The sequence below is a fragment of the Lycium barbarum genome, chromosome 3, assembly GCF_019175385.1.
Source record: "Lycium barbarum isolate Lr01 chromosome 3, ASM1917538v2, whole genome shotgun sequence".
Classification (NCBI taxonomy): Eukaryota; Viridiplantae; Streptophyta; class Magnoliopsida; order Solanales; family Solanaceae; genus Lycium; species Lycium barbarum.
In genome coordinates this window covers 16,696,292-16,719,713 of record NC_083339.1, presented here as the reverse complement: position 1 = coordinate 16,719,713, position 23,422 = coordinate 16,696,292, and the positions used below count along the sequence as shown (strand labels likewise).

The 23,422-nt window shown below is 35.5% G+C and overlaps 1 protein-coding gene across 2 annotated transcripts; it reads right to left on the bottom strand.

Moving 5' to 3' along the window:
* Positions 1-5,920: 5,920 nt before the first annotated feature.
* LOC132630556 (kirola-like) lies at positions 5,921-13,351 on the bottom strand. 2 transcript variants are annotated; one of them, XM_060346129.1, is made up of 3 exons: positions 12,734-13,112; positions 12,230-12,584; positions 5,921-6,459 (listed from the first exon to the last, which is right to left on the bottom strand). In XM_060346129.1, the coding sequence occupies exons 2-3, from the start codon at positions 12,237-12,239 to the stop codon at positions 6,191-6,193; spliced, it is 279 nt and encodes a 92-aa protein (XP_060202112.1). In that variant the 5' UTR covers positions 12,240-12,584; positions 12,734-13,112; the 3' UTR covers positions 5,921-6,190. The 2 variants fall into 2 exon arrangements, 1 of the variants encoding a protein (XP_060202112.1); XR_009578609.1 differs by lacking the exon at positions 5,921-6,459 and adding an exon at positions 8,891-10,777 and having other exon boundaries at positions 12,230-13,351.
* Between the last annotated feature and the right edge of the window lie 10,071 nt (positions 13,352-23,422).

The following is a 23,422-nucleotide window of genomic DNA, read 5'->3' as shown; positions in this document are numbered from 1 at the left end:
ATGAAAAATAGGATTCTTGACTAAGTGTAAGGCAGCTTGACTGTCACAGTAGACTGGAATAGGGGATGAAATAGAAAGACCATTATCACCAAGTAACCTCTTAAGCTAAGAAATCTCAGCAACAATTTTCCTTAAAGCCCTATATTCAGCCTCAGCTGAAGATAAAGAGATGGTCGATTGTTTCTTACTCTTCCAAGAGATGGGACTTCCACCAAGAGTTATCTAATACCCAGTGACTAATTTTCTGGAGTTAGCACAAGCAGCCCAATCAGAGTCTGAGTAGGCGGTGATGGAAAAATCATTTGAGTTAGAAAGCATAACACCTTGATCAGGATCATTCAGCAAATATCTTAGGACATGGATAGCAACTAACATGTGAGGAGACTGAGGTGTATGTAGGAACTGACTAAGGTGCTGGACTGAGAAAGAAATGTCAGGTCTAGTGTGTTTAAGGAAATTCAATTTCCCAACCAATCTCCTGTATAGAGTAACATCAACAGGAGAAGCATCTATATCCACAACCAACTTGACAGAGGGATCAGGAAGAGTATTCACAGGACTGTATTGGTTACAGTTAAATTCAGCAAGAAGATCTATTGTATACTTATGTTGACTAACAATATAACAAGATGGAGAAGAAGTGATTTCAAGACCCAGAAAATAGTGAACACAACCCAAGTCCTTAATCTTAAATTGGTCATCAAGATAAGTCTTTAAACTGGTCAATTTAGTAAGATCGTCCCCAGCCAAAAGGATATCATCCACATACACAGCCAAAACAGTCAAAGAACCAGAGGAAACCTTTGTGAAAAGTAAGTAAACATTCTTACTAGAGGTGTAACCTCTAGAAGATAGAGCTTCAGACAACTTTGAAAACTATTGCCTGGAAGCCTGTTTGAGGCTATAAAGTGGTTTTTTAAGTTATAAAGTGATTTTTTAAGCTTGCAAACCAGTAGACCAGAGGAGGAAGAAGATGTAGAAGTAACCTCAAGGCCAAGAGGGATTTTTATGTATACTTCTTCATCTAGAGAACCATGTAAGAAGGCATTATTCACATCAAGTTGGAAAACAGTCCAACCATTTTTGACAGCCAAAGTAAGAATACATTTGATGGTGGTTAGCTTGACAACAGGGGAGAATGTCTTAGTGTAGTCAATACCCTCCCTCTAAGTATCTACCCTAATGACAAGCCTGACCTTATATCTTTCCATGGAACTATTAGATCTCTGCTTTATTTTGTAAACCCATTTGCTGGGAATAGTCTTTTTATGAGGTGGAAGGGGAATAATATCCCAAGTCTGGTTTGCTTCAAGGGCTTAAAATTCCTTTAGCATGGCCTCTTGCCAAGCAAGATTGGAAGCAGCCTGTTGGTAAAATTGAGGTTCACACATGTGTATACCACTAGTGGAAACCTTGGAGTTTTTAGACACAAGTAAAGAGGGGAAAACAAAATTGTAAATGTAGTCATCAAGGTTGGAAGGTCTGTGATGAACCCTAGAAGAATTCCTAGTAGGGTCCTGATTGGTGGAAAGAACAACATGAAGATTGGGGACAGGTGCAGGATTAGCAGGAGGAATTAAGAGAGGTGGAGGAGAATCAGGAGGAATAATATCTGGGAGATGGGCAGATGATGGATGAGAGGAAAGTAGGGACTGAGGAGGAAGTAGATCAGAGGAAACAGCAAAAGAAGGAGATCCAGAAGTTGGTGGATGTTCAGTGGGTATATCAACAAAAGAAGGAGGGGAGGAAGGGAAAGGTGCAGTAGATAAAGGTGTGGAAGAATGATAAGGGAAAGTGTTTTCATAGAAGACAACATATCTGTAGTAGAAATGGAGTGAGAATAAAGGTTTAGGAATTTGTAAGCCTTTTTACCACTAGGGTAGACAAAGAAAATAGCTAGAATAGATCTAGATTAGAATTTATCTCTCCCAGTTTTGGGAAAAGAAGCGAAACAAAGACAACTAAAAGATCTAAGGTGGTTATATGAAGGTGGTGTACCCAACAGTTTCTCTATGGGAGATCTATTTTGTAAAACAATTGAAGGAATTTTGTTGACACGGTAAGTGGCAATAAGGATACACTCCCCCCAGCATTTCAGAGGTAATTTGGACTGAAAAAAAAGGGATCTGGAAACTTCTAAGAGGTGTTTGTGTTTTCTCTCAACTACACCATTTTGATAAGGTGTGTGGGGCACACTGGTGTAATGGAGGATACCATTACCACTAAAGAATTGTTGACAAGAAGTACTACCACCCAGTTTAAGAGCATTATCAGATATAAAAATTTGTACCTTAGAGTTGAAATGAGTTTTGACCATGGATACAAAAGCTTTTAAAACTGTCAAAGCATTACTTTTGCAAGAAATAAGGTGTGTCCAAGTAACTCTAGTATAGTCATCTATTCACCACAAAAAAATGGATAATTTGAGGAGGTTGAAAGTTGCAATTCGCAGAGGTTGTAGCCTCCACTATTTGCTAGAAGAGGCTAAAACCTCTGCGAATTGCAACTTTCAACCTCCGCAAATTACCCATATTTTTGTAGTGCAATGTCAAAAAATACTTGAAATTGTTGTAAGTTTTGATATGATAGGGTCCCCATGTATCAATGTGGACTAATTGAAAAGGAACAGATGTATATATAGAGATGAGTGGGAATGAGGTTCTATGTTGTCTTGCCATAGGACAAACAAGGCATATGAAGTTCTGTTTAGTGGATAGTTTATCAGGTAAATCAAGAATTTTTTTCATTTTGTGAAATGGAATATGTCCTAATCTTTGATGCCAAACAATATCATCTTTATTAATAGCAGAGTGAGGATTACAAGGTGTACGACACCTATGATGTTCAGAATTACAAGTAGTAACTGCAGAATTAATAGGAATGGTATTCATAGGTGGAGTGCAATGTGAAGCAGAATCAGAAACTAAAACATATGGAGTATAAGAACTAACATCAACATGTCAGACAGAATTAGAAATAACAGAGGGAACAAGAAGATTTGTGGAGAACTCTTGATGCACAAAATATACTCCCTTTTTAGCCTTACCAATTTCCAGTGGCCTCTTCAGAGAATGACCCTGTAAAAAGCAAGCAGAAATGGTAAGTATAGCATAGCATTGGAGTTGGACAAGAAGTTTGTGCATAGAAATTGAAATGAAATGAAGGGACAAGGAGGACATTATGTAAGATTATGTCACTTCTTAATGAGAAAGAACCAGTAGAAATAACTTTTACTTTATAGCCATTTAGTAAAGTTATCAAGTATGAAGTAGGTAAGGGTTGAATATTATGAATTAGATGTTTGTCAGGGGTCATGAGATTGGTTCCCCTGAGTCTAAAATCCAAGGACTAACACCTAATAATGAAGATGCACACACATGATAGCAAGTTTCAGAGAAAACAGTACTACTAAACAAACCTGCAAAAGCACTAAAAGCAGCATTTTCACCAACTGTGCCATGAGGAGATGGATTGTGTATGCTCATAAGATACTAATAGTGTTGATACTGGTCCTTTGAGAATCCATGAGAAATAGAGGGACCAAGAGTAAGAGAAGCAGGACCAAGTTCAGCCCCCTGAGCACATGAAGCAAAAGCTTTCTTGTTTTTGGTGAATTTAAAATCTGCAAGATACCCATGTAATCTATAGCATTTCTCAATTGAGTGCCTAGTTCTCTTGCAGTACTTGCAGAATAGACCTGCTGAGCCACTAGGAATACTTGGAGCAACAGGATTATTCCTCCTTAGCTCAAAATGAACTCTCTGACTATAATTCCTACTAGCAGAATAGCTTGAACTAGTAGAAGCTGAGAATGCAGCAGATTCATTTGAAAAACTTCGAGCATATGGAGAGTGTTCTTTTTTATGTTCATCATGTTGCAACATGGAATAGGCTCTACTGATGGAGGGCAGTGGAGACATCATCAGAATGTTAGTCTTGCAAGAAGAGTAACACTCATTCAGTCTACTCATGAATTGAAAAAGTTATTGTTCCTCCAAAAGTTTTGGTAAAGCACCACAAGTGCAAGTTGGTCCTACATAGGCTGATTAGGCTGTTTGAAGCTCATCCCACAAGCTTCTCATCTTAGTGAAATAAGTGGCTATGTCTGAAGAGCCTTGACTAGTTGAACTAATCTCTCGCTGAATTTGAATGTATTTTGATCCATTGGATTGACCAAACCTCTTATTCAGGGCTTTCCAAATCGCTCTAGCAGTTGAGTACCCTATGAGACTAAGAGATATGTTTCTGGACAGAGAATTGGTCATCCATGCTATAAGCATATCATTATAATGTTCCCAACCTGAGAAGTAAGGTGAATCTTTTGCAGGTTTAGGATTTTTTTTCCAGTAATCACACCTATTTTATTTTTGGCAGATAGAGCCACTAGCATGTTCTTCCTCCAAGCCACGAAACTACTCCCATCGAAAGGTGGTGAGACTAGAGGAGTATTCAGATTGTCTGAGGGATGTATTTAGAAAGGATGTGAGGTCTCAATAGCAAATGGTGTGAAACCATCAGTACTCGAGGTAGAAGTGTTGTTGTTAGTAGCATTGGTACCCATATTCGATCAATCGAGTAATTAATCGACTAGCAAACCAAAAAACTAATCCAAAGAAACCACAAACTTCCAAGTTAACAAAACCTAGATCGCGATAAACCACAATTTACAAATTTCCAAATCAGCAAACCCTAGATCGCGATAAACACAATTTCCAGATCAACAAAAACCTTAAATCGCAAAACAATTTCAATCGCCAAAAAATGAAACCCTAGATTGGGAAGATAGTGAAAAACAGAACAAAAACAAGGTGAAATTGGAGGAAATTGTACCATCCTTCTTTGATAACTTGAAGAAGTAAAATCTTCAAAAGAAAACATCTGTGAACTTCTAGATTAGAGCTGAATCAACAAAAACTCACTGGAAAATCGAAAGTTCGCCGGAAACCAAAAAAAAACTCGTTGGAAAATTTGACGGAGATAATCGTCGAGGGTAATATCGGACGATAGTGATCAATGAGTACTACACGAAACCTTTCTCTGATACCATGTTCAAGTACAAAAATGGCTAGATCGCCATTGATTTACAATATAGAAAACGCTAATCTATGAGAGAGAAAGGAGAGAAACCAAACTTTTTTATTTCTGTCTAACTGAAATGACAAGGAAAAAGTAGTCTATATAATTACAGCTCATTAATGAAAACATGAAGTAAAAAATATTACAACTACAAAATATTAATAGAATTGGGCCGGGTTAGCTACGCTTCGGATTGGGCCTAGATGTAATGTTAACAACTATTGCATACAATGTCCAAAAACAGGCCATTATGTTTTACAAGAAAGACAAGAAAGTTTTCAAGCCTTGTTTTGATCGTGAAACAACAATTAGAGGAAGTTATAATTATACAGAATCCTTAATTATATTTCACCCAATTAGTATTTGATCCCGTCCACTTTGAGAATCGTCAAACTTCTAAACTGGATCTCGAGTGATAAGCTTATTCAGTATGTTTCTTATTAGATCTATGTCTTGGATAGGTTTATGTTAATTGTTTGCAACCCCAACTAATTTTATGGATATCACCAAAAGCACAAGGCATATGTTCATTTCAAATAGTTAAGGGCAATACTGACTCACGCCTCCTTGTTTTGGAGCAACCGTTGGCATGAAGGGTATTTTTGAGCCATTTGACTAGTAGAGGGTATTTTTTAGCCAAAACATAACGGAGAATTAATGTTGATCTATTTTTGAATAATACATGGATATTTTTTTTATTATTACCCTTTTCCTATAAATTTATCACTTTTTTTTTTTGGCCACCAAAGGCATTCAAAAATCCATTGCAAATTTCCTAAGGGCACCTTCTTTTGTCCAAAATAGTAAGTACAATATTTCATGAAAATACAACAAAGCAAACATCTTTACGAGAAACACAAACATCAACAAGCACAACAAGTCAACAACTCGAATTCTTGAACTGGAAGCAAGCACAACCACTTTCGTAGAGAACGTGGAACTCCCTTTATTCACAACATAATTAATTTTCTCTCAATCATAGATATTACTTATGTTGTTCGAGCTCTCCAAAAATAATATCGAACTCGTGTTGGATCCTCAAAAAATATACTACTTTTAAAGAATCTGACATGCACTCGTTGACATCTTTGAAGAGTCTGAGCAATGTAGGATATTACTGGTTGACATGGTGAGCGTCAATATCTTTGGTCACATTAAGGAATAATTGCAAATAAGAGAAGGGGTCTGGAACGTCTTCATTCTGCTTCTCGTATTCGATAGTCCATAAGACCAAGTTGTTTTCTCCTTCATTCTCAATATGAACTGTTGCTTTGAAGGCCTTGTATTGCTCTACGACATGACCTTCAAATGCCCTGAATGTCACTAACCTTTTTTCCTCGTCTATGTCTTCAACAACTACCTTCACAACCTCCTCTTGCCCCTCTAATTTTTGTGCCAAAAGAAATTGTAAATGAACATAGTCAAGAATATAAATATAGATTTCTTTTTATTTCTCTTCAGGTGTAATGAATATTATTTCTGTCCAAATATGTACTCCTTTCGTCCCAATTTAAGTGTCTTGCTTTCCATTTTGGGTGTTTAAGAAGTGTGCCTCTTTATATATTTAGTAAGTTGACTATTCAAACATCGTACATGACAAGTTTAAAACCACAAAATTCAAATAACATTTTGATGCGTTACACACATTCTTTAATTTAAAATCATAAAATTAAAAAATCTCCCGATATTTATTAAAATCCATGTCCAGTCAAATTAAGACACTTAAATTGGGATGGAGGGGGTAAAAGAATAGGCTGATATTTTTATTTTTAATTAAAAAATTCAACCTAAATTAGTAGAGTTTCAGCCAATTCTTTTTACGGAATAGGGGTAAAAAATGTCATTAACGTATTAGAAATGGTTTAAAAATGCCCTCCTTCCACCTATTGGATCAAATTTGCCCTTCCTTCCACCTATTGGGATAAAAAAAATGCCCTTAATGTATTAGAAGTAGCTCAATAATAACGTTGGGATCCAATAGGTGGAAGTGACATTTTTGAGTCATTTCTAATACGTTAAGAACATTTTTGACCCTAACAGGTGGAAGGATGGTAATTTTGAACCATTTCTAATACGATAAGGGCATTTTTGACCATTTCCGTTCTTTTTATACTCCCTCCGTCTCATTTTATATGAAGGGTTCTGACTGGGCATAAAGTTTAAGAAATAAAGGGAAGATTTTTTAAACTTGTGTTCTAAAACAAACCATACAAATTTGTGTGGCTAAAAATCATTTTATTAAGGATAAAAGTTAAATTTAAAGTTGAATTGTTACTACATATAGAAAGGTACTACCATTCTTTTTCAAACTTACTAAAAAGGAAAAAATGTCATAAAAATTGGGACAGAGAGAATAGTATCATTTATATCTGTTGGGAGCTTTGGAAATCCATATGCAATAAAAAAGGAGCATTTTGGGATTACACCACGAACTGACATGGATAAGTAACGAATTGAACACACATATAGACCTAGGCTCAGCTGTAAAACTGTGATCTGAAAAAATGTTTCTTCTAAAATTTACTAATCATAGGCATTATATATATTCACACAGACAGTACGTAGACGACTTCTCCTATAACTAATGTATTAAACTCTTAGTAAAATTAAATTAGCTGTTCAATTGAAAAAAGTGAACAGAAAATCTTGCCCATAGTATAATTCAAGTTGAACACGGGGCCTACAGTACCCCAATCTCCTTCATGCAAATTGACCGCTTGAATTGTATTTGGAATAACATTGGGAAGATGGTGTGGTTTGTGTCTAAACATTTCATGAAAGAGATCCTTACAACCCTTGGGGTGTGTTAGGTATGGAGGAAGAAAATATTTTTTAATTTTCTCATATTCGTTTGGTCAAAAATTTTAGAAAATATTTTCTTTTATAAAACATTTTTCTCAAAATTGGAGAAAATGACTTCCCTAATAAAAGTAGGGAAAACAAGTTCACAAGTTCATTCCACCAACCACCCTACCACCACCCAACTCAATCCCAACCACTAAACCCCAACCACTCCCAACCCCCCACCCACGCTACCACCCCCCGCCCAAAAATAATTTTTTTTTGGAAAAAAAGTTTTGACATTATTTTTGGGTTTTTGCACCCCGCACCCTAACCCCCCCCCCCCCCAGAAAATAAGTTCACAAGTTCATTCCACCAACCACCCTACCACCATCCAACTCAATCCCAACCACTCCCACCCCCCCACCCCCCGCCCAAAAATAAATTTTTTTTGGAAAAAAAGTTTTGACATTATTTTTGGGTTTTTGCACCCCGCACCCTAACCCCCTCCCCCCCCCCCCCCCCCCCCCCGAGGAAAAAAATTACTCCCTCTGTTTCAATTTGTTTGAACCTATTTCCTTTTTAGTCCGTGCCAAAATGAATGACTTCTTTCCTAATTTGGAAACAAATTCATTTTATGAATGATTTACAGCCACACAAATTTTCAAGACTTATTTTGAACCACAAGTTTCAAAAGTCTTCCCTCTTTCTTAAATGTCGTGCCCAGTCAAATAGGTTCATATAAATTGAAACGGAGGGAGTATTTTTTTTTTTAAAGTTGACTTTTTTTTTGCACCCCACCCTACTCAGCACCCTACCCCTCCCCCACGCCCTACCCCCCAGCAAAAAAATATTTTTTTTGAATTTGCACCCTACCCCACGCCGTACCATACCCCTACCCCTCCCCCACTCCTACCCCCTACCTCCCCCCCAAAAAAAATTATTTTTTTTGAAAAAAAAGTCAAAACGTTTTTTTCCACCCCCACCCCACCCCGCACCCCTACCCAACTCAGCCCCCCCCCCCCCCCCCGGGAAAAAAAATTAATATTTTTGAAAAAAATGTTTTGACAAAAAAATATTTTTTTCGACATTTGTTTTGGTTTTTTGCACCCCCACCCCCAACAAAAAAATTGAAAAAAAGTTGATAATTATAAAAATTGAATGTTTGTGCGGTTAAAAATTAAAACCTTTGGAAGGGGTGATGGGGTATTTTTAGGGTGGGGGGGGGGGGGGCGTTGGGGTGTGTGGTGAAAAGATTTTTTTTTTTTGGGTAGGGGGTGTCTGGGGGTGGAGAAACCCGCAAAGACAATAAAAAACTTCAAAAAGAATATGTTAGGGTTGGGAAGGGGGTGTTGGTGTGGTATGGGTTCCACGCAAGGGGGGAGAGGGGTGATGGGGGATGTGGTCGTGTAGAAAATTTAGAAAAAAAAATAAAAACTTCAAAAAAAATGTTGTGGCGGGGGGGAGGGGGTAGGGTGAGGGGGAGGGGATGGTGTATGGGTTACGGGAGTGGTTGGGGGTGGGGGTGCAAAAAACAAATGGAGAGGGGTGAGGGCGTAGGGGTGGGTGAGTAGGAGTGGGGTGGGAGTATGGGGTTGGGTTGGAGTTGGTGAGGGTTGGGCTGGGGTTGCCAAAAACAAAAAACAAAAAACAAAAAAAAAATCAAAAGAAATTTTTTTTGGAGGGGGGGTGGGGGCGTAGGTGGGTGGGTGGGAGTGGGGTGTGGATGAGGTTGGAGGTATGGGGTTGGGTTGAAATTGGTGAGGCTTGGATGAGTATTTTCCGAAAAATGTTTTTTATCAACCAAACGAACATGAGAAAATAAGTAAGAAATTACTTATTTTCCACTACCCAAACGAACATGAGTTGACTTATTTTTTAGGAAAACATTTTCCTACACACCCTTGATCTCTGTTTGTGAAATCAATTTTCCATTCAGACCCATCTTTTATCTCTCTTTCTGATCACTAATGAGAATTGAGAACTAGCAGTCTAGCACTGAATAATATTTTTAATTCTGAAGTATAGAAATAGCAAGGTTTGAAATTTTGATGGATAAAGAACCAAAAAGAAAAGTCTTTATATAGTTGCATTTTGGGGATCGTCAACCTGCAAAGATTACAATTATTTTCTCCAAGTCGTGTATATAACAACTTAATTAGATTTGTTGACACGTCGTTTTTCTTGATCTAACAAGTAATATGATAGCTATGACAGTTGAATTAATTTTTTAGAGAATTAAAAATTAAATATAGATCATTAAAGCTTAGACTTCTTCTCAGACATAGAGATGTACACAAAGTTTTTTATTTTTTATTAGTGTAAATTTCACTTAACCCTTGAAGTTTTGATATGTAAAAAATACAACCCCAAAATTTTTAGCATAGGACGAATTTTCCCATGGCCAAACGAATTTGAACACAACATGACAATATTTCAGTGCCAATTGTTTAAAAGGCACAAAGAATTTTCACAGGAGAAAAATGAAAGCTTTTAAATGGCTCAACAGGGAAGGTAGTCGAACTAATTGGTTAGTTTTTGCATATTGCACCTCTAATATTTTTATTTTTTTTATAATTTATTTCGTATTTCTTTTATTCTTTAATGATTTACACTCTAATCTCTTTATTTTCTTGCAAGACAATAAAAAAATTGTTTCTGAAATTATTCATGAGGACGAAACTGAAAAAAATTAATATAATAAAAGAAGATACACACAGAATGAAGTCAACAACCTTTGTTATGAGGCAGTTGTTTTAAAAATCCAAACACCTAGTCCTCTTTATAATTTCTGAGTTCCTCTTGCGCCTCCAAGGCCCGTGCTTGTGAAAGACCCATATGTATTTAATTATATTTGTAGTTGATGGAAGATTTCACTACGGGTTCTGATTTTTACTCTGCATTCCTCATGCATCTACACCTAACGATTACATACATAAAAACAAAGGAGTGGGAGTGTGAAGGAACTATTTTGGGGGAAGAAGAAAGAGAAAATTTTGTTATAAATTCTTTCAAAGACAGCCCCATAAATGTTAAAAAATATAAAAATGCCCTAAGCCGGTTTTGGCATTTCATTGGATCCAAAATAAAAAGAAAAGAAATAAGGGTCCTAATAAGAAGGAAAAACAAAAAGGGGGGGGTGGGGTGGGGGTGGGGGGTTGGGGTGGGTTGGTGGTTGGAGAACTTCAATGTCCACTACACACAAAATAATTACCCTTTCATGCCCCTCATACTTTCATACCCTCAAAACTATTTAACCTTTCTACAATTATAGCTTTTGTAAGAAATTGTCTCTTTTTCTTCTTTTCTTTTTTATTTCTCTATTCCTTTTCTTTTAATTTCTCCTTTTTTTAATTCTTTTTTCTCCTTTTTTGTTCATTTATTTTTTTCCCAAATTATATTATCTTTTTCACCATAATATGATTCCATATTTAATTTTTCTTTCTTTCGCTTTTTGTTTCATCTTTTTTTTTAATTTCTTGTTCTTTTAATTTCATTTATTTTTATTTTTTATTATTTCCATAATCTAATTTCATTCACCTTTTTTGCGATTTTATTTATTCTTCTTTTTTAATTTCTGGTGATTTTCATTTACTTTTTTCTCCTTTTTTAATTTCATTTTTTTAAATTATTTTTTTTTCTTTTTTTTTTTCATAATCTAATTCTACACACCTCTTTGGCTCTTTTTTTCCGTTTTTTTTATATCAATAAAAAGTATAACTAATATATTATCTTTTAATTTATTATATTTTTTCTCTATCTCAAAAAATAATTATTTTAGCATGTAGTATAACAAATCAATAGCAGTTGAAATACACTGTTGCAGTATACTATGATACTCACGTGGTATATATCATATACTACTAGGGTATCATACAGGACTGGCGGTTCATTCCTTTAAGAAAAACACTCAGTCATCTATGATACCAACTTAGTATATATCATATACTGATAGAGTATCATAGAGGAATGATTCATCCCTTCAAGAAAAACACAATTCAATCCTATGTGATACCCAGATGGTATATGCCATATACTGACAAAGTATCTGTTGGGTCGTTCCGACCCGGTCTCAAAACTGTTTTCAGACCCGACAAATTTTTACCATTACAGACAGCAAATATAGCGTTTGAAAACACAAAAATGCTAGAAAATCAATTTCCTTCTGACTTTCGACATTAGTTTGCATCAAAAGTTTCAAAACCAGATCTGAAAATTAAGACCCATTTTGAAGGATTTTTGCAAATTTCGAAAACCAAACTAGACAGAGGTAAAAGTATGCTCTGATGCCAAATGTGAGACATTCTATAAAATTTATGAATGTCTATATACATATAGAGCGAGATCGCAACGGAATAATAGATCGACGTACCTCCGGCCATTGTTACGGGGTCGTGGTTGAAGTCGGTAGCGTCGTCGGCATCAGTTTTCCAATCCTGTGAGTCTCATAAGCACTCAACCTCACTATTAGATGGTGTGGATTTAAAAGAAAAAATTGTGCTTAGGGACCCAATCCGTTTGTTGTATCTTTTATACTGTTCTACCATCAAGAACAGTTAATAGAACAGTTTTTAGGGCAGCAATTTCCTTAGGGTAGTTTCAGATAATGGGAGTTTCAACTGGTCCAATAATGAAGGACCACTTTTTCACACGTTCATTTAGTGAACGTGAACTAACATGATCAGCTCAACAAATCCAGGAATGTTGTGAAATCATACTAGAAATCCCTGAAGAAACTTTTAGAATTTGTAAGTACTACACTATTTTGATAATGAAAATTTAAAAGTAAAAAAGAAAATTATAGCCATTATATAACCCAAAAGGAACATTAATACCAATGGTTCTCTGAATATTTTTTAAAACAATTATTATCTACCTTCTTATCTTGAATAATTCAACCATGAATGAGGTGTCTGGATGCTCGCGATCTGGTACATGCTATAGTTGTACGATTCAAACTTTCAACCTCCATTGATTATGTCGATGAGTTCGTTTTGAGTAGGCATATTTTGCCGGAAGTTGTATGTGTTTAAAATAATATTGATACTGGGCCAATTTAGATTAAAAATCTATTTAGAGAAGAAGAAGTTCTTGATTCTTACATGCAGAAAGAAAGGAAGAAGTGGAGAAGAAGATGAAGCCGAGAGAATTAGAAAGGTGAAAATGAAAAATGATACTTATTGCTTCTCTCGCCAATGTTGGGTCCATCCCATAATTTGAAGAAGGAAACATCTCCCTCATTTTAAGGAAGAAAACAAGGAAGAAAATATTTCCCTTGTTTTGAAGAAGAAAACATATTCCTTGTTTTAAGGAAGAAAACATCTTCCTTGTATTTGGCAAATTGTCAAGTGCTTGCTTGAGTCACAAATGACATCAATAGGTTCATTTCATCTCAATAAATAGGGAAGCCTTCTATCATTTGTAGACACACCAAAATCTCAGATAATATATCTGAGTGAGAGCAAAGTGAGGTATTCCATAGACTGTAAGAAACTAGTCTGTGAAGAAAAATAGAGTGTGAGTGATATTGTAGTGAGCTGGGAAAAATCAAAAGAGTGTTTTTCTTTTGAGGGTGTAGTGGTCTTAGGAGTATTTGTACTCGTTACTACACGGTGTAAAATTCCTTTCTATAGTGATATCAGCTGCTACTCTTGGCCGTGGTTTTTCCCTTATTCAGAAGGGTTTCCACGTAAAAATCTTGGTGTCATTATTGCTGCATTTTATTCTTGCTGATTTAACCATAAGTCAGCGTTCCGCGTTTATCACTAATACCGAGAATATTATTCCTGCGGTCAATTTTTATTCCCAACAGCCAATGCTGCTCTGAAGTGACTAAGCGAAGGAATTGAAGACAGGAACTCAATTGAACAAAAAAAATATGATAGCCGACCAGCAAATTCGTCATCCCACGCTTACTCCACAGTGCGATTATCTAAAACCATGAGGACAAGTTATAAAGAATTTTAAATATTTTTCAAAAAAAAAAACAACTCCATGAGGGGAAGTTATAACTGCATCCAACTTCCACTCTAATCTCAATTTAAATTTATTGAGTTTATCTTTTTGATTTTGTTGTTGATATAGGTGTATCCAACTTCCACATCTAACCTAATTAGAATTGCCGCATTTCACGACCGCATCATTAGCAAAATTAACCATACTAATTTTTTTAAATTCGCTTTTGTGATGATTAAACTTTGGCAATATTATTATTATTATTATTATTATTATTATTATTATTATTATTATTATTATTATTATAAATTTAGATGGGAATTTACCGTTTATCTTTATTATTAATAATATCAAATTAACAAATTGGAATATATTATTATTATTATTATTATTATTATTATGATTATTCTTATATTTTTTATCTTGATAAAATAAGATGGGGATTTTAACTTTTATTTTTATTACATGTTCTACGACTTAATTTTATGTTTGGAAAATTTCCTGGAGAATTGCCCAAAATTGTAAACAACAGCTTTTTCTTTTGTCCTAATTATTATGTTAGTATTTAAAAATGTAGGGGATACATTCCTTAAATCAAGCCTTAAATTTCTCAAAAAGTGGGATAGAAAAATATAATATATAATTAAAAAAGTGCTTTACTGAATTTTTAAATTTAATTTCTTAAAATTTCAACCGTGCACGTGTTTGTGAGTTAGATAGATTTTTTTTAAATCTTTTTGTCTTTTCTTTTCATTTTTTGTTGTCTTTTTTATTTTTTCTATTTATTAAATATCAAATTTTCTAGTGACACTTGTCATCACATCATGCTTTTGTCTCTCCTATTCTATGTGTTGGTGATAATATAATGAAATTACAATTACAATTGAAAATTAAAATAAAGAAATAAAAATATCTTCGGCTGAAGCGCGGATATCTCGCTCTCTTTAAGAAGCTTCAAGCCCACTGCAGCAAATCTACCGGTCCAGCAGTAACCTTTCTGACTTGTCCCCTCCAGGATACAACAGCCCGATCACGTCGTACAACTCAACAAACTCTGGACAAGATGTTGAGCCCAAAGCTCCACCAAATAGAAGAACACCTTCCTTCAACTAATAAACTCTCTTTTATTTTCCTCACTTTTCAAGAACTCTCCAAAGTATATATTTTTCTCTACACCACAAGTTAAGGAAGACTTCTATTTATAGTTTAGAAATTCATCCTTGGAGTGAATTGGATGAGTAATGGGATAATAATGTAAATAAATAATGAGAGAATTATTGCTTAGGGGTTATATGAGTTACAAGAAGAATGTGGGTAAGTTAATGTGATAATGGAGAAATGAGTTACAAATAAACTTATGGCCTCATTATGCCACCAGACCGTGAGAGTAAGAAAGAGACCATTCACTGCCTCTTAATGGCCACAAACAAAAAAGGATTAGAATGTGAATGCAGCAACAGAACGTGTGCCAATGGCATAATGCACTTTAATACACTATCATTTGATATTAAAATGCTTTAAAGGTCCATCAATCCCCCACTCATTTTAATATTAATATAAGAGAGTGTACCAGTTGAAGGTAGACTATTATGCATAATGAAGGTGTGCTCTGCATTGAACCTCCACTTAGTAAAACAATAATCTTTACTCCAGAGCTGTAGTGGTCTCAGATTTGAACTATGACTACTTAAGGGAAATAAAGAATTATTGCTCACGCATAATAATCAAGGTGTTGACATGAGCTTTCACATCCAGCACATTACGACCTTGTGCTATCCCGGTTTCATGAGTGCTTTTGAGAATGAACCCAATTCTCATAGGAAGCGGCCTACTTCCACACTCACATAGATGAAATCTATCAAGGGTACTTCTGTAACTTAACACCTCACTCATACGAGCTACAGAATTCCATTAATAGTTTATAAACTCAACCTCCACAAACTGTTACAGAATAATGCACCCACACCATAGGAAGGGAATAAATAAAATAGTGCATTTTATCAATAAGTCATCATATGATTCGTTTTTCCCATTGAACCTGGTTATAAGATCTCAGTCCCCAGGTTGGGTTTCCTCATATACGACTCATGAATTTATGGGCTTAAATCCCATCCCCCTCGATGTGCTCCAGACCTTTTCTCTTGCCAAGGCCTTGGTTAGTGGATCTGCAAAATTATCACAAGATTTGACATAATCAACGTTAATGGTACCACTTGTCAAATATGATCTCACAGTACTGTGTTTTCTCCTTATAGGTCTGGATTTACGGTTGTAATAACGGTTTTGAACTCTACCAATCGCAACGGTGCTATCACAATGAATTAAAATAAGAGGAATTGGTTTTTCAAAATAAGGTATTTGAAATAATAAATCTCTCAACCAATTCACCTCTTCACTTGCTGAAGCAAAAACAATTAGTTCAGCCTCCATGGTAGAGTTAGCAATAATAGTTTGCTGCTTTGATTTCCAACAAATAGCACCACCTGCCAACGTAAAAATATAACCAATAGTAGAACATGAATCACCAGATAAAGTGTTACAATCTACATCAGAAAAGCCTTCAAGTACAGCAGGATATTTTTTATAAAACAAGCCATAAGTTTTTGTACCCACTAAATATTTCATAACTCTTGTTATGGCATGCCAATGTTCACTACCTGGCTTGCTTGTAGACCTGCTAAGTACTCCAACTGCATACGCAATATCAGGCCTAGTGCAATTAGTCACATATCTCAAACTTCCAATTAAGCTAGCGTATTACTTTTGATTTATCACATCATTTTCACTTTGAACAGGAAACAAGTGAACACTTGAATCAAAAGGAGTTACAACATGCTTACAATCAAGAAAGCTATATTTTTTCAAAATTTTCTTAACATAATGTGACTGGTCAAGGAATATTCCATCACATGTTTTAGTAATTTTTATTCCAAGAATTAAATTTGCTTCACCAAGATCTTTCATGTCAAAATAGCTTCTAAGAATATTTTTAGTTTCACCAATAACATTCATGTTAGAGCCAAAGATCAATAAATCATCAACATAGAGGCAAACAATAACATGCGAATTATTCCAAGACTTATGATAGATGCACTTATCACACTTGTTTGTTTTAAAACCATTTTCAATCACGTAGGAATCAAATTTTTCATGCCATTGCTTTGGTGCCTGTTTCAAACCATCTAGGGATTTAGTAAGTTTACACACTTTGCTTTCTTGGCCTGCTTCAACAAAACCTTCGGGTTGTTCCATATAAATTTCCTCATTTAGGTCCCCATTCAAAAAAGCAGTTTTTACATCCATTTAGCGAATATGCAAATCAAAAATTGCAGCAATAGCAATTAAAAGCCTTATGGATGTAATGTTAGTTACCGGAGAAAAAGTATTAAAAAATTCTAGGCCTTCTAGTTGTTTAAAACCTTTAGCAACTAGTCTAACCTTATATTTATCAACAGAGCCATCCGATTTTAACTTTTTTCTAAGGACCCATTTACACCCAATTGTTTTACAACCCGGTGGTAAATCAACTAACTTCCCAGTTTTATTGGAAAATAAGTGATTCCATTTCATCATTTACAACCTCTTTCCAAAAAATAGCATCATGTGAAGATAAAACTTCTTGTAAAGTGAGAGGATCATCTCCAACATTAAAAATATAAAAATCAGGACCAAAATCTTTTTCTACTCTAACTCTTTTACTTCTTCGTATTTCGAAATCATCATTTTCTTTATTTTTCAAAACATAAGTAGCAGAACTAGGTAGTAATAAAATATTTTCTTCAGTCCTATGACCCCCACTATTTTTAGAATCAAATGGAAATTTATTTTCATGAAAAATAGCATCACCTGATTCTATTATTATATTATCTTCAAGCCTAAAAAATCTATAGATTGTACTATTTAAAGCATAACCAAGAAAAACACAAGTAGTAACTTTTTTACCCAATTTACTTATTTTGGGATCCATCAGCCTTACATAAGATAGACAACCCCAAACTCTTAGATATCCCAAATTTGGCTTGTAACCTTTTCACAACTCAAATGGTGTTAATTTAGTCTTTTTATGAGGCACACGATTCAACACATAACACACAGTTAAAATAGCTTCACCCCAAAAATTTAGAGGTGCACTAGATTCAATAAGCATGACATTTGTCAACTCAACAAAAGTTTTATTTTTTCTCTCCGCTACACCATTAAACGCAGGAGAATAAGGTGGAGTAGTTTCATGAATTATTCCCAATGATCTAACAAAAGAATTAAACTCATTAGACTCATATTTACGGCCTCTATCACTTCTAATTCTTTTTATTTTTCTTCCAAACTGATTTTCAACTTCATGGAGATAAATTTTAAAATTTTCAAAAGCATCACTGTTATTTTTCATCAAGAAAACATATGTATACTTAGAAAAGTCATCAATAAAAGTGATAAAACATCTAGTTCCTCCACGAGTTAAAATTCCTCCAAGTTCACAAATATCAGTATGAACTAACTCTAACAATTCAGTGTTTCTTTCAACTTGAAAATGAGGCCTTTTTGTGATTTTAGCTTTACTACAAGCCTCACATTTTTCAAAATCCTTTTTAATCATTAGGATTAATCCTAAACTACTCATGATTCCCACATAATGATTATTAATATGACACAAACGAGCATGCCAAAAATTAGTGGAAGAAAGCATGTAAACAGAATTAGTAACTTTATTCATTTCAACATTCAACTTGAACATCCCATCACAAGCATACCCCTTTCCCACAAAAATACTTTTTTTCACTATTACATATTGATCAGACTCAATAATTTGTTTGAAGCCTGCTTTATTTAGAAGAAAACTAGACATCAAATTTTTTCTCATGGAAGGAGTTAAAAGTACATCTTTTAAAGTTAACACTCTTCCTGAGGTAAAACTCAACTCAACATCTCCCTTTCCAAGCACTTGAGTAGTGTGAGAATCACCAAGCATGATGTTTTTGGGCTCCTCAAATGAAGTATACACTTTGAACCAATCTTTGTCATAGCAGACATGACGGTTTGCATCAGAATCAGCCCACCATCCATCAACATTTTCAACCATATTTATGTCTGTTATCACCGCCACAAGTGGCTCTTCGGTAACGTTCGCCTGAGGTGTAGGACCACGTTTCCGAAACTTGCAAAATCTAGCAATATGCCCACTCTTGCCACAGACAAAGCATGGTCCTCCATTTTGTGCTTGGTTATTACCACCATTATTTTTCTTGGGAGGTCTACCATTATTTTTCTTGAATATTTTCTTCTTAGGCTTCATAGAGGTATTTTTGTTAGCATTAGGAGAAGCATTATTTGAAGTAATTAAATTTACCTTATTTTGTGACGGGTTGTAAGTTGCTCTCTTCCGTTTGCAAAAGTGCATCTTGGCCTCTTGCCTCTTCTTCCATGCGGATTCGCATAATCAACGTCTTAAGAAAAGTTTCCTTTTGTTTGTGGCGCATAGCTTCTTGAAATTCCTTCCATAAAGGTGGAAGTTTATCTATTATGCCACAAACAATAAGGTTATCTCCAATTTGTATCTCCTCGGACCTGAGCTCTCCAATGATCATTATAAAATCTTGAGCTTGGTCTACCACTGATTTGTTGTCCACCATTTGGAAACGAAAAAATCTATTAGCAGCATATTTTTTCGCTTCAGCCTCCTCGGTATCATATTTACTCTGCAACGCTTTCCAAATTTTCTTTGCAGTAGAGTAAGTTCTATCATAATAATCATAAAAATTATCTGATAGAAAATTAAGTAAATAATACCGACACTTGTATGAATCTTCATCATACTTTTTGTTATATCCGGTATTTTATACTTCGAATTATTCATAAGTTAATCGACATAAGTTAAGGACGGGATTATTTTGGGATATGTAATAGGACTTTTAATTTTCAATTTTAATTAGTACACAAATTGCTTATAAATTTTACTTAGTGTATAAATATTAATGGAGATTAGGGATTAATTAACCATGATTAGATTATTAAGTGGGGATTAAGAATTAATTATTCACTAATTAGGCACTAGTGGCCGTGTGGGCCCCACCAAGACATATGGCCAAATTTGATTGGCTCAATCCATGAGTGGGACATGTGTCCAACTAGTAGGCATCATATTTAAGTCAAATTGATGACTAAGGAACTCATTTATCATCATTCAAACTTGAGAAACTTAGAGATAGAGAGAGAAGCTCTCAAACCTAAAGAGAGAGAAGGTCACGGCGCCACTGTTCACGCCGCCACTGTTCACGCCCCACTGTTCACGCACCACTGTTCACGGCCAGCTGCTGTTTGCTTTCATTAAAATACCAAATCCTACCTTGAATTGAAGGAGAAGAGATGACCATCCATGGCTGCCAAGTTCTCGGCCATGGCAGCCCTTGATTGCCTCAAGTATTGCAAGGAAAAATCAAGGTTTTAAGGTAAGGATTGATTCCATCTTGCATGTTTAGTGATGCCTTGATCCTTGCTCAATTTGGTGGAAGTGAAATATGTAAAAAAAAAATGAAAGCTCAAATCATGCTCGAATGTATATTAGTTTCATGGGCTGTTTTAATTAAAAATGGTGAATTAATTTTGGTTGTGGTTGTCATGGAGTATATGATGAAAATGAAGGAATTGAATGGTTAGAGTTGAAGTATAAGTTGCTGTTTTGGCCGTGAGTAGGGGCTGTTCTAACTTAAAATGATGAATTAATATTGATGTTGTTGTCGTTATGGGTGTTGCGGATCGTATGACGAAAGTGAAGGAATTAGATAATTAAAGTTAAAGTCGTGTTGTTATGAACATGTTGTTATCCTTGTTGAATTAAAAGAATTGAAGATATGATTGTGTCCATATATTGTTGTTGGTATTTCTGTGTCAACAGGAGAGCAATTGGAAAATTCGGGATAGGCGAATATATAGGGGAAGTGCTGCCCGATTTTCGTCAAGTCTTTAGATAATAGAAAGCCTTAAAATGAAAATATGTGAACTAAAGGAATGTTCTATAAGGAATGGGCTATAGATTTGTGAACTAGAAAGTGTAGTTACTAACGACAACGTTACTTTATATAAATAGGCTAAAAGAGCGACGAGGCTAAAGGGATTCGCGAATAAGCGCTAAAGGTATGTAAAGCCTATCCCTTCTTTCTTTTGGCATGTCGTAGACGTAAGTGATGAATGATATGAACTTTGGGGTAATTCTATTCGTAAGTTTTAAGTGTGATTCAAGATTCTTATTCACTTCTTGATTTTAGAATTCTTAAGGTAATTGAGCTATTGCCTCTCAAGTCTTTTGTACGTTGGATAATAGTCGATATATATATCAGCTTCTATTTTTTTTTGGAACTCTATGATGACTCATCTCTTAACTTCTATAAAATGTTTCATACTATATTGACAAGAAACGTTTTGTGACTTTACTACATATTCATACTGCATATCATATATATTGTTATTGTTCCACCTGATCAGCTGGATTATGATATTATTAAGCCGGAAGCGGCTTCCCGAAGGGGCCATTATTATTAAGCCGGAAGCGGCTGCCCGAAGGGGCCATTATTATTAAGCCGGAAGCGGCTGCCCGAAGGGGCCATTATTATTAAGCCGGAAGCGGCTGCCCGAAGGGGCCATCATTATTATGCCGGAAGCGGCCGTCCGAAGGGACTATTGTATTATTATGCCGGAAGCGGCGGTCCGAAGGGACTATTGTGTTATTAGCCGGAAGCGGCTACGAGTAGGATATTCTATATTTATATTGTGAATGCTAGAATTTGTCTAAGGGACCATATGGCATGGTTCAAAATACTGTTCGAGGTTACTCCCGGGTTGCTTTCTAAACTTGTTTACTGTTACGTTTTTCCTTGTTTATGATTTAGTAATGCTTTACATATTCAGTACATATTCCGTACTGACCCCCTTTCTTCGGGGGCTGCGTTTCATGCCCACAGGTTCAGGGACGCGGTTCGACAATCCAGCCACCTAAGAGGAGTCAGCACTGAGAGTCAGACAGCTCCACTTGCTTCGGAGACTGTTCCTGTCTTGGTATAATTTTGTGTATATATTGCGGGCACGATGGGGCCCTGTCCCGTCACCTATGCACGGTCATACTCTTCAAGTAGTCTGCGAACAGCGTGGGTGTCATGGTTACTGTTTGGCCTTGTCGGCCATTGTTTTGTTGTACAGGGTAGCCTCGTTGGTTTGCCTTGTCATATGTTATGTATATATAAATATGTTTTGGGGTTTTGAGTTACAGGTCAACTTTGGTATTCTATTTACAGCTTGCAGACTTAGTTAAATAAACCTTATTGAATGCCACGTTTAAGTACAGGTAACATAAGTTGGGTTATCGGGCAGGTTAAGCTCGATCACTCGTCATGGCCCTAGGTCGGGTCGTGACACTTTTCAATTTTTTCTTGAAGAGAAATAAGCTCTTCATCATTCATGGAAGAGTTATCTACTTTGTTTGGATTCTTCTCATATAACACATAAGAAACATTGAGAAGACTTAAGTAGAAAAGTACTTCACCCTTCCATCTCTTAAAATGAGTACCGTTGAACCGAAATGGCTTGTTTAGATCTCCCACTTTGACATCCGCGGATTTTTCAATTGTAGCCATTTGAATCTCCTTAAAATTATTGGTGATAATATAATGAAATTATATTTACAATTGAAAATTAAAATAAAGAAATAAAAATATCTTCGGCTGAGGCGCGGATATCTCGCTCTCTTTAAGGAGATTCAAGCCCACTGCAGCAAATCTACCGGTCCAACAGTAATCTTTCTGACTTGTCCCCTCCAAGATATAACAGCCCGATCACGTCGTAGAACTCAACAAACTCTGGACAAGATGTTGAGCCCAAAGCTCCACCAAAAATAAGAACAACTTCCTTCAACTAATAAACTCTCTTTTATTTTCCTCACTTTTCAAGAACTCTCCAAAGTATATATTTTTCTCTACACCACAAATTAAGGAAGACTTCTATTTATAGTTTAGAAATTCATCCTTGAAGTGAATTGGATGAGTAATGGGATAATAATGTAAGTAAATAATGAGAGAATTATTGCTTAGGGGTTACATGAGTTACAAGAAGAATGTGGGTCAGTTAATGTGATAATGGAGAAATGAGTTACAAATAAACTTATGGCCTCATTATGTCACCAGAACGTGAGAGTAAGAAAGAGACCATTCACTACCTCTTAATGGCCACAAACAAAAAAGGATTAGAATGTGAATGCAGAACGTGTGCCAATGACATAATGCACTTTAATACACTATCATTTGATATTAAAATGCTCTAAAGGTTAATCACTATGTAGATAGATTTTTGTTGTCTTTTTTATTTATTAAATATAAATTTTCTAGTGATGACACTTGTCATCACATCATGCTTTTGCCTCTTCTATTATATATATATATATATATATATATATATATAGGTATCAAATTTGATCCATAAATGTGTAACCTGCCTAACTTGTCCAGAATTTAACGGGTTGGGTCATGATATTTTCTCGACAGATTAAATTGGGTTGTAACCCAAACAGACCCGTTTTCTACACGGGTCGGGACAGTTGACAGGTCAATCAACCCGTGAACTGAATAGC